The sequence below is a fragment of the Tenrec ecaudatus genome, chromosome 1, assembly GCF_050624435.1.
Source record: "Tenrec ecaudatus isolate mTenEca1 chromosome 1, mTenEca1.hap1, whole genome shotgun sequence".
NCBI classification, from domain to species: domain Eukaryota; kingdom Metazoa; phylum Chordata; class Mammalia; order Afrosoricida; family Tenrecidae; genus Tenrec; species Tenrec ecaudatus.
Window position 1 is genome coordinate 46,243,646 of NC_134530.1, and position 12,433 is coordinate 46,256,078.

General features: G+C 46.7%; 1 protein-coding gene across 2 annotated transcripts in view; it reads left to right on the plus strand.

The window, feature by feature from the left end:
* The first annotated feature begins 822 nt into the window (after positions 1-822).
* KDM1A (lysine demethylase 1A) overlaps positions 823-12,433 on the plus strand; it is a 61,052-nt gene continuing 49,441 nt past the window's right edge. For both annotated transcript variants that reach the window (XM_075552101.1, XM_075552109.1), the window contains exon 1: positions 823-1,290. In XM_075552101.1, coding sequence (XP_075408216.1) covers positions 928-1,290 — 363 coding nt within the window. In that variant the 5' untranslated portion in view covers positions 823-927. The remainder of the gene's footprint in view (positions 1,291-12,433) is intronic.

Here is a 12,433-nt window from a genome sequence, read left to right on the forward strand (position 1 = left end):
AGAAGTAGGGCCTGAGTTCTCCTTAGCGGCAGCAGGGATGGCGAGACTTCTCATTGCAGTTGGACATGTGGTCAGGGGAGACCTGTCTCTGGAGAAGGGTGGTCATGCCTGGTAAAGTGGAGGGGCAGGGAAGGAGACGGCGGCAGTATGGAGATGGATCAACATTGGGGCTGCAACAATGGGCTCAAACACTGGAACAACTGTGAGGATGTAGCAGAACCAGGAAGTTTGTTCTGTTGTGCACAGGGTCCTTATGGGTCGGAATCAACTAAACGGCCCTAGCAACAACAAGATGTGGAGGAGGGCGTCTACTAGGGAGTGGGGTCCAGAAAGAAGTAAAAGCGAGACCGAAAGCCTGGAGGGCAGCCCAGGTCCCTCTGGCCTCAAACTGCCTAACTGCATCTGTTCTTCACGGTTTTCCTAGTTTGAGCCGGAAATTATGAACACTCAAGTTCATCAGTCAGTTATCGTTTCTGTTTTCCCCCCATGGGACCGTAAAGTCTTAGGAAGCAGGAACGGTCCGCGCTTGTCACGTGATAAACATTAAGACCTAATCGGTTGAAGTGGCGACTGAGTGAAGGTCAATGCCGGGAGGAAGCGCGTGCGCTCGGATGCAAGGCCTGGCCTAGAAGCCCTGGGGACCGGGGAGGTGCTGGGCCGACCGGCGAGGCCACGGGACGCTCTAGGAAGACGTGCCGTCTCGGTCCTCCTGCCGCTCTAGCCGCGGGCTCGCCGCTCTATGGCCGTCCGTGGGGGAGGGGGCCTTTTTGTCCCGGCTCGGCGGGAGCGCGCGCAGCGCGTGCGCGCATGAGCAGCAGCTGCTGGGTCGCGCAGACTGTAGGCAGCGAGGCTCCGCGGCCAGGTTCCGGACCCACGGACCCGCACACTCTGCGGGCCCATCGGCCGGCGGCGGCCAGGCGACCCGAGATGTTGTCGGGGAAGAAGGCGGCGGCCGCGGCGGCGGCGGCGGCTGCGGCGGCGGCGGCCGCGGCGGCCGGGACGGAGGCTGGCTCCGGGACAGCGGGCGGCACCGAGAACGGGTCCGAGGGGGCCGCGCCGCCCGTCGGCCTGTCGGGCCCGGCCGAGGCCGGGCTGGGGGCGGTCGGGGAGCGCACTCCCCGCAAGAAGGAGCCTCCGCGGGCCTCGCCTCCCGGGGGGCTGGCCGAGCCGCCGGGCTCCGCCGGGCCGCAGGCGGGGCCTCCCGTGGGCCCTGGGTCTGCGACACCCATGGAAACGGGCATAGCGGAGACCCCGGAGGGGCGGCGTACCAGCCGACGGAAGCGAGCGAAGGTGAGGCCCGACCCCCGGTGCCCCCCTCCCCCTCCTCCCGGGTCTCGAGCTTTGAACCCTGCGCCCCACTTCCTCCCACCAGCGGGTGGCCCCACTGAGCTTGTTGGGTGGGTGGGTGTGCGAGCGAGGGGCGGGGGTGGGGGGGCTCTGTCCGAATGTTCCCTTTGTGCTGGGGCGGCGGATCCCGAGGGAAGGCCGTTGGGTGGGAGGTGCACTTGACTCATCATGACATCTTGTCCACCTTGCCTTTTCCGTGACTGGAAACATGGCTTCCCTGCCGGGAGCCGTAGTGGACGTTGCTGGGACCTCGCTTGCTCGTCCGCAGATGGGTGTGGGAGCCGTTCGCCGCCCGCTCGGGCGGTTCAGCTGGGGGTGTAGGCGGGGTTGGAGGGATGCTTCAGCCACCGCCTTAGCGGTAGAAGCGGAAAAGAAAGGAGTTGTTACAGAGCCCTGGCCCCGTGCTGGTAGCTCTCACCGTTTCCCTTTCAACCCTCCAGCGATTTGTATCGGCGTGGATATTGACGACGGGAAAGCTTTTGCAAAGGGACTGATATCAGTTACCCCAGGGGAGAAAGTGATTTGCCTCCGAGCAGGATGCACTGACAATAGCTGTCTGGGATCGCTCGGACTCCGAGCTCGTCGAGCTCCACCAATCTTTTACTACCCCTGCCACCACCACCATCACCACCGGCACGGGTATTAAGAGCCCCCTTGGAGGAATCAATAAGCAGAGGCGCACACTTTAAGCAATTGCCCGCAGTGACCAGTCAAGTCAGGGTGGTAACACCCGCTGCATGCAGAGTGCTGGGGTCGAGCCCAGCCACAGAGCTGTGGGTCTCTTTCTGAAGGTTGTAAGGTCCAGGTGAAAAGCCAGCCGGTGGTAGACGTACATAGCATTTAAAACTTGCTAAGTAACTATGTCAGTGACCTTGTCCAGACACCTTACAAACTGTAGGCGTGGGTGAGGGACCCTGGTGGCGCAGACGGTTGGCTGCTGGGCAGGCAGTTCAAAGTCACTAGTTGCTTCTAAAGAGAAAGATGAGGCTGCCTGCTCCAGTAAAGATTTACAGCCCTGGAAATGCTTTACGCATGCGTGATAGGTCCAAATCAACGCAATGGCTGTGAGTTTTGGGTACGACAAACCAAGGCTGTGAGGAGCTGTTTCTTGAGGTGAGCATTGCCAGGACTGAGAGCCCTCAGATTCAACAGCCTGCGTGAGCAGACCTCTCAAGTATCACTAGCACTGGGCAGACTGTCTTTGGGGAGAAAGTCTTTCGGGGGCTTTTACCAAAGTATGTGTGGGAAAAGTACAAGGAGTGTTGACTTCAGCCCCCGCAGCTGAGATAGAGAGCAGAAACTCAATAGGGTTTTTATTTTACAATCTCATGAAAAAAGTGTTACAGAGCAAACTAAGGGAGGGAGGGGGAGATATAGAACTGCATCCTGGCCCACCAAGCCTCTAGAACAACATTCCTGCTGGGAGGACCACAGGGTGGGATCCCCCACCAGACATGACATCCCCTCACTGACCCACAGCCCACTACAGAGACACAGTGTGGGAATTGTGCCTGGCCTGACCCCCCCCCCCCAATGAAACACAAAGGGAGTGTAACAGAATAACAAGGGGAGCAAAGCAACAAAGTTTCCAAGGAATCTGGGGAAGCAGACTGCAGACTCAGCAGGTGGGCAGGGCTTAGCATAGCATAGCACTTTATCAGACCCCATCAGAAAACACCCAAAAGGGTCAACAGCCAGGTATGGAACTATTTACAGGCTAACCCCGCCCCCCCTTTTTTTCTATGTCTGTCTATATAAGGTAGGCAGGATAAGCCATCCCCAGGGGAGAACAAGGGACAGCTGGCTCCCATGGTTCCAGGGGGACTTGGGAGGGGAGAAGAAAGAGAGCGGGGAGCCAACAAACTCAGGGACAAGGGAACAATAAGAGATCTAAACTTGATGAGGAGGGAGTAGAATGCCTGGTGAGGTTTGATCAAGCGCAATGTAGTGGAGAGGAATTGCGGAGAGCCCAGTGAAGGTCAAACACTGTAGTGGAAGAGGAGGAAAGTGCAAGGAATCAGAAGAAAGAACTAGGAGATAAAGGAGAATTATAGAGGTACGGTTATAGGCATGTATATACGCAAACATTAATATGTGATAAGAATATAGGCCAGTGCACATATATATTAAGTATTAAGGGAGCAGATGGACATTGGACCTCTACTCAAAGCCCTCCCTCAATGCAAGAACTCTTTGTTCCAATAACCTGGCATTCTGTGATGTTCACCTTCCTGACATGATTGCTGAAGACAAAATGGGTGCATAAGTATGAAGACAGCTAATGGTGTCTGACTATTATGTCTGACTATTAGATGATTTAGCGTCTGGGGTCTTAAAGGCTTGCAGTTAAGCCATCTAGCAGGGAAGCAACAAAGCCCACATGGAAAAAGCACACCATCCTGTGTGATTATGAGGTGTCGACAGGAATAGGTATCAGGCATTGGAAGAGGCAAAATAAAGTCTTGTTGAGGTGAATGAGGAGGGTTGGAGTGGAGTCCCAAGTCCCATCTGTAGACAGTTGGACATCCCCTCACAAAAGGGTCACAAGGAAGGAACGAGTCAGCCACGGTGCAGTATAGCATTGACAAAACACACAACATACCTCTAGTTCAATGGTTCTCAACCTTCCTAATGCCGACTCTTTAATACAGTTCATGTGGTGACCCCCCCCAACTATAACATTTTTGTTGCTACTTCATAACTGTCATTTTGCTACTTTTATGAATTGGATGACCGCTGTGAAAGGGGCATTCGACCCCCAAAGGGGTCGTGACCCACAGGTTGAGAACTACTGCTCTAGCTCTTTAATCCTACCCCCACCCCCACTATCATGATCCAGTTCTGCTTTTCAAATCTGGCTAGACCAGAGCATGTACATTGGTATTGATAAAAGCCCTGAATACACGGAATCCAGGACAGGTAACCCCTTCAGGAACAGTAATGGGATCGTGACACCCTGAGGGTGGGGTGAAGAAAAGGGGAACTGGTCACAGTGATCAATGTATTACTCCTCACTCCCCAAAGGGGACAAACAACAGAAACGTAAGTGAAGGGAGACAGTGGACAGTGTAAGATACGAAAATAACAATTTATCAAGGGTTCAGGGAGGTGGGAGGGTGTGGGAGGGAGGGGAAAAAAGGAGCTGATAGCAAGGGCTCAAGGAGAAAGAAAATGCTTTGAAAATGATCATGGCAACATATGCACAAATGTAGTTGATACAGTTGATGTATGGGTTGTTACAAGAGCTACATGCTCCCAACAAAATGGTAAAGATTAAAAAAAAAGTGTATTACAAGCAGAAACCTGATTTTTCAAAAGATTCATTGGGGTAATTTGCATACCATTTTTAAAGGTACAAATCAGTAGGTTCTTGGAGTTGTGTGGCTGTCACCTTTACTTCCAGAATATTGTCATTCCCTGCGGAGAAACCCACACCCCCTTCCTCCGGCCTTGGCAAACAATAAGGGACATTTTATTAAAATGCACTTATATAATATAGGGCCTTTGTGTTCGCTGCTTTTATGCTTGCTTGTTACATTTACCGGTTCTTCAGCCCTCCCTCTGTCTGGTGGTAGTCCATTGTATGACTGTATACCACATTTCCTTATGTTCGTTAGTTGGTGGACTATTGGGCAGATTTCTGCTGGTCACTATTACACAAACTACTGTCATAAACTTTGAATATACAAATTATTGTGAGATTCTGTTTTCAGTTATGTTGAGCCATGTATGTATGAGTGGAATTATTAGGTCTTATATTAACTCTATGCTTAACTTTTTTCTCCTCTTTATCACTAGCTGTAATTATGAAGATACACACCCAAACATGTCAATACACCTCCTTGCACAGCTCAAATGCTTCACTGGTTTTTAAAAATTGGGTAGTCTTTTTGTTGCATTGTATACATTTTAATTATATGTTAGGTATTAGGCTCTTAACCTGACCTATTGTTCCCAGGATTTCTCCTAATTGGTAGGCTGTCTTTTCTTGGTTAAGTCCATTGATATACTCCACAACAAACCCACTGCCATTGAGCCCCTTCTGACTCAAAGCGCCCCTATAGGGCAGATTAGAGCTGTCGCGGGGATTTCTAATACTGTAATTTTTTTGGGTGCAGACAGCCTCATCTTTTCCCTGCAGAGCTGTTGGCAGAATATTACTCAGCCACAAAGAGGTAGCATGCTAACCGCAAATACACAGGCCTCATATTGTATAGCTGCCTGATGCTTATCCCACAGTGCTACTGAAGTTGCCTGCTTTGATGTACACAAGTGCTTAATGGCTAATGATCAGAAGCATCTTTTCCTGGTAGTTGTTGGCCATCAGAATGTCCTCGTTAGTGAAGTATCTTTGCTCTTTTTGATTGGGTGGTTTGTTTTCCTTACTGAGTTCTAAGTTTTGTATGTATATTACAGATTATACCCTTGTTGGAAGTTATTGCCCCAAAAAACCACCAAAACACCATAAACAACTGGGATTCTGATTGGCATTGGATTTAATTTACAGATCAAGTTTTGGGACACATTTTGAGATTTTTGTCTTTGGAACTCACTGGTACTTTAGTTCCTTTATCTGGTTGTTCCCACTGTGTTTAAAATTCAAAAGGCACCCCAACCTCAAAATCCAAATTTACTGCCATCGAGTCTGTTCTGACCCATAGCAACCATAAATGACAGGCTAGACCTGCCCCTTTAGGTTTCTGATGCTCTACATCTTCACTGGAAAGAAAGCCTCCTCTTTCTCCCACGGAGCCGAGTGATGGGGCTGAACCGCTGGGCTTGTAAAACTGCCACCAAATGTTATGTGTGTGTTCTGAGGTGCAACGAGGAAGCAAGGGGCCGATAAACCGACCCTTTCACAGTCAGTCTTGGGGCCTCAAAGGAGAAGAGTATTCATTCAAGGAGTGAAAAGCCAGCTGGGTGCACTGTATACGGACCTGCTCGTAGGGTTCTGAGGCATATGCAAGGAATAAACTTTATCTCATGGCCTGAGAGCTTATCCAACCTTGAGGACCCTCCTAAATAACTATAATTTTGCGATAGAAATTTGGTTCAGTATCCTGGAGAGGGGCAGACAGTTGAGTATCCCTGTAGCTTTTATTTATTTTAGAATAAATTTACCTCTTGGTATGATGGGTTCTAAGATATTTAAGATTTGATATTGGTAGCTGAGATTTGGGCTTTAGAATAGTCGACAATATCAGGAAACATGGCCTGAGTTGGGCATTAACAAAAGGCTGAAATTAAGAACGTATTTTGAAAAAAAAGATGGACTTTTTGGTGTTAATTCCTCTTTCTATACTCCAGCGGTTCTCAACCTGTGGGTCTCGACCTGGGGGGTTGAATGACCCTTTCACAGGGGCCACCTGATTTATAAAAGTAGCAAAATTACAGCTATGCAGTAGCAACGAAAATAATGTTATGGTTGGAGGGTCACCACCACATGAGGAACTGTATTAAAGGGTCACAGCATTAGCAAGGTTGAGACCCACTGCTATAATCTGTTTTCCTCAGATAAATAAACCCACCTTGTGTAGTGTAAACAAAATGCCTACTGCAGTGTCTGATATATAATAAGTAGGTACATGATAATAAGTGCTATCTGAAGAAACTAGAGGGAGAAAATTATTGGAAAAGAGGGGCTGTCAAAAAGTTCATGGAAAAATAGAAATCAAAGATACCAATAAAATCTTTATTTCTCAACATAAGCTTCATCAAGGTTACGATAAGTTTGTAAGTACCAGACACTTAGTCCATCACTAAAGAACTGAAAATCCTGAGAATTGACCTATGTCAATGAAGTCTTTTTTTTCATTAACTGAAGAAAAAATGGGTATCTGCAAAAATTCATTTCCTTTAGAAAAATTAATATAAGACTGGTGATGAGTGGTGATCAAGATTCCCCAAATGTCCAGCTTTTCCAAATGCTGTGCTACTGGATTATCCCCAAGGTACAACATCCTTCTTCCTCTTAGTCTACGAAAGGGTCCCCCCCAAAGAGCAGGCAAGTCTTCGGGAGGAAGATGGGGATCTCCACTCCCATAGAGTTTCCAGTCTTGGAAATCTACAGGGGCCGTTCTACACTGTCCGAATAGGTTGCCAAGAAGTAGAATTGACCCAAAGACCGTGACTTTGGTGTTTTGGTTTTCATTGCCCTTCAAAGGTATTTTTGAGATGAGGGAATTCAGAAAGGATCCAAACCAGGACTGTAAAGTGGGTGCCTAGTGATTTCCCATAATAACCTCACAATATTGCCCTTGCTTGGTGAGAGGAATGAGCAGACGCACTGGCCTGGTAGAAGAAGGACTTGCTGGTGAACTGTCTGGAATATTTTTTCTCTTAAACCTTTGGCTAACTTTCTAAAATACTCTCATCGTAAGCAATTATCATCATTCTTTGGCCTTCCAGAAAGTCAGCAGCAAAATGCCTTGCATTTCCCAGAAACTCTTGCCATGCCCTCTACTCTCGGCTGCTCCCCTTGCTTTGACGGAGCCACGGGCGCCTCGTGGCAGCAGCCGCTCTGATTGGGCTTTGTCTCCAGGAGCACTAGTAAAACCTCCGAGATGGAGACAGTTCACGCGGCCTTCCAGTTATTCAGAAAAGTGCTTCAGGAGCTGGATACTATTTAAAACTAATTTCCATAGAAAGGTCTTTGACCTGTAACTAATCTGAGCCCAGCAGTTCTGGTACCGATAGGGTAGAAACTTTAATTAACTGGAATCTTCTCAGAATTGTGTAAGCAGAACCATTTGAGCTATGAGTGGTTTGGGCTGTTGTTTCTGCCGTTAATTGTTGGTCCTCTTCAGCTAGAATGTGCGTTTCCTTGTACATTGATGTGGATGTGCCCATGTCCCTTCTTAAAACGAGAGATCGATTTGTACACTGCTGATTTCTCATGTCCTAATAAACTTTCATAAAGTATCAGTGATTTCACTGTTTTCCCACCCAAGCTTCATCATGAAGTTGATGTTTGCTCCATCACTTACAGCAGCATTCATGTCGCTCTGATAAAGACTCTTCAGACTGACGTTTGACTCTCTTACGGGCTTCAAACCACCAGATCCTGCTCCCATAGAAGCTCGTCAGGTCGGTGGGTCTATTCTGACTCAGAGTGATGCTCTCTGCCACAGGATGGGTCAGGCCTGGCCCGGTGCTGCCCTCACAGTTGTTCTTCTTTTTGGCTTCTTTTCATGTTGTTTCCAGTATCTGACAACTTTTCAGGTATGTCCACAAGGTTTTCTGTGACTTATTCCTCAGAAGTGGGTAGCCTGCTCCTTCTTTGTAGTCTGGTCTTCTCGGAGAAAGATGAGGCTTTCTACTCCTATGAGCGGTTAACAGTCTCCGAAACCCACGGGTAGCTCTCCCATGCCCTCTAGTGCCACTGCGAGTCACAGCTGAGTAGATGGCAGTGAGTTTTAGTCTGGAAGCTCTGCTGAAGCCTCTTCACTCTGCGTGACCCCTGCTGGCATTTGAAACACCGGTGACTAGCTTCCAGCATCACAGCGAAACACAGCCCACCACCGTATGACAGACTAACAGACAAGTAGTGGCATAACAAGCTAGTAGGAATTAATTTTGATACAATTTTTTAATCCGTGTGTTGCTTTATATGGTCTTTGTGTGGGGGTTTTTTTGGAAAAGAAATTTAAGAAGCACTTACATGAATTTTGTGTAGACCCATAATAGAGTAAGTACCAGGTTCTTTAGCAATGGCAGAGAGGCCATAGAGGACAACTGAATAAATGGGACAATAATGGACAAATGAATTTAGTCAGAGCCAGGTTTGTGTCAGAGCAAAATAAAATGGATGTATCCGAAATAGCCAGTTTGTAGAATTGTGTCCAGTTGTAGAGAGCCAAGCTCTCAGTCTGCACTGTTTAGTAGGTAAGTCCTCAGCACAGATAGCAAAAAACCAAACTCACTGCCATCGAGTCACTGCTGACTCAGGTGACCCTGCAGAGCAGGGTAGAACAGCCCCTGTGGGTCTCCAAGAGCATAACCCTTACATGGGACTAGGAAGCCCACGCTATTTTTCTCCCATGGAGCGACTGGTGATTTCGAGCTGCTGACTTTGCAGATCACAGCCCGGTGAGTAACCACTATACCACCATTTCAGTCACCCCAGAGTTGTGTTGGATGGCGCTATACTAGGCTGTGGCAGGCAGACTAAGTGCTATATGAATTCAGAGAAGAAAAAGACAGGTCTGCCCCACTTACTGGGAGTTCACATTATGCCACGTCACTTTCCTGAAAAGCCTACATTTTTACTGTAAGAAATCAAGAAATGTGGTCAGGAAATATAGCATTCATTGTGTTTTGTAGTCAGTTGCTAAGAGAACCAGCATGCACCCCTGAGCAGCGAGAATGGCCCGGCCAAGTTCCTTCCTCAGGACTTCACTACGTCCATGATTTCTACCTTTTGTCTTTCAAGTCATTCTAGCCTCTACTCTTCGTTAAGCATTTTATTTTTAGGTTTTATGTGTACTTGGTATGATTTGGTAGTTATACGGTGGGTCTGAGTGTGCAAACATTTTTCTTCTATAAATTAATGGTGAGTGCTTCTTGATTTTGAACCATTTCAGTTTCTCAAAGTTTTCGTGGGAATGCTGTTTTCAGATAGGGTGAGAACCCAATATTGGCAAGTATGAAATAGGAAATAATTTATAGAGGCGGTGAAACAAGATTTTGTATAACAGGCAGTAGATTAACAGGAAAAGAGTAGCTTTTAGAGAATCTAAAGGTGAGCAGATTAACAATGAAGTATTTTTTGACTAGTCTGTGAAGAAATGATTTGAGATCAACTTGAATGGTTAAGAGGAGGCAGGAAATTTATATGCTGATTTGAACACTTTGGCCTTTCTCTGATAATTGTATCTGAGAAGTTACACATTGAGAAATTAAGCAGACAGGTGCATCCTAGATGAACAAAAGGGAGAGACGGTTTTTAGAGAGAGCCAGCTTTAAGGTGATAGGAAGCGAATGAGTCATTGGGTAAGGGTGGGGATGACAAGTGGGAGATTAAAGATGTGAATTTGGGAGTCATCAATATCCAAGTAAGTCACCTTCCCCAAGTCACTGGCTGGGCTTGTAAGTAGTGGTCGAATTTTTGAAGTCCTCATTTGAGGTTTTCACTTGAGGGTTGAGAGAGTATTAGTCCATCTATATTATTAGTCCATCTATAAGGGCCTATATTTCTTTTCACAGGAATAGTTTTTTTTCTTTAAAAGTATGTACAAGGTGGTATCTCCTCCAAACCGGAATTTTTTCAAGACTATGTATTTACATTTTTTATAAATAACCTTCAAAATACCCCCCATTACATTTAATACATTTGTCAAAACTGTGGTTCCATTCTTTGGATGGCTGATGGCACCTTCCTCATTGTGTCTTCACCTCTTATATGTCCTTAAATCGCTGCCCTATCATGTCCATCTTCATTCTTGGAAACAAAAAGAAGTCGCAGGTCTGGTGAGTCAGGTGTGTGGGGCAAGAGAGGCATGCTTTTGTTTTTGTAAAAACTGACACTGAGATGGCTGTGTGAGCAGGTGCATTGTCATGGTGGCAAAACCAGTCCCCTGTCTGCCACAAATCAGGCCTTTTTTGTCGCACACTGTTAACGCAGTTTTCAGAACCTCTAAATAGAAAGCTTGATTAACAGTCTGACCTGGAGGAACGAACTCCAAATGCACTAACCCCCTCACATCAGAAAAACAAATTAGCATCATCTTGAGCTTTGATTTCACTCCACGAGCTTTTTTGGGGTGAGGTGACAATGGCGGCTTCCACTGGCTTGATTGATGTTTGCTTTCAGGGTGGTAAGAAAAGCACCAGGTCTCCACACCAGTAATGACCTTGGGAAAAAGTCTGGGTCACTTCGGAGCTGTTCTTTCAAAGGACAGCATGTTTCTACACGATGCTCTTTTTCTTGGTCAGTCCCAACCCAAGGCACAAATTCGACAGCTACCCTTCCCTTCATTCCCAACTCTTCCATTAAAATTCACTAAACGGAGCTCCAAAATAGCCCAGGTAACTTTTCCATCTTTTCAGTGATCTGGCTTTGGTCTTCGAGCACAGATACACGAATTTTGTTGACAGTTTTTTTGGTCCATTTGGGAAGTTGATACATGTCCAGAATGAGGTTTGTCATCAATTTGCATTTCACCTTTTTTGAAACGAGAAAACCACTCATACACTTGTTTTCCCCCCCATAATGCTGCCCTTGTAAGCTGTGTTCAACATCATAACAGTTTCTGCAGCATTTTTCCTGATCAGGAAACAAAATTTCACCCTGCATGCTGACCAGCCATCACAAAAACGAGGTTCAAGTTAAATTGCTTTTCTGAAAAAATTCACTGACTTGAGAGAACCTTCCCAGGCAACTCCACTAGAGGCACTAACTCAAAGCGAGTTGCTCAATGCTTGCCTCGCAGGAAAATTGTGAAAGGTCTGCCCAGCGGAACTTTTTTCTGTTTTTTGAGTGGTGTACCCCCTTATGTGATTCTTTCGTATGCTCTTTACACTTTTAGTAAGTGTGGAAACTCACTTTTATAAAAATGTTAGTGGCATAATCCCAAAATACAATATTACTTTCTTGTTTTATGTTAGAAGTTTAACTCTATAGCTTTATTTCTGTTATTGGTTTATCAGTTATGACTATTTTAGTGGAACTAAATTTGAGATGGGAGATTTTTTCCATGATAAAACTCACTCCATTGAGTGGATGCTGACTCATCGTGGTCCTGCAGGAAGGGTTGACTGCCCTGGGGGCTTCTGCTGAGATTGTAACTTAACAGGAGGAGAAAGGTTGTCTGTCTCCGTCCCTTATCCATGACAGTGACCGTCGTATTTCGGCCTCCAAATATAGTTTCCTTTTGCTTTGTTCTTGAAGTGTTGTCAAGATCTAATCCTGAGTAAGCAGTACCGAAGGTGTTTGTTTGTCTTTAAAGCTGACCGTGGCATTTCAGCATGTTCTGTCAGACAGACGGCAGAGAAGCTTCATTCCTAGAGCTATCCGAAATCAGTTACCCAGCGGGATCGTTTGTCAATGTTGGTGGTCTCTTCAGGTTAAGGCTTGGTTTGCCACATA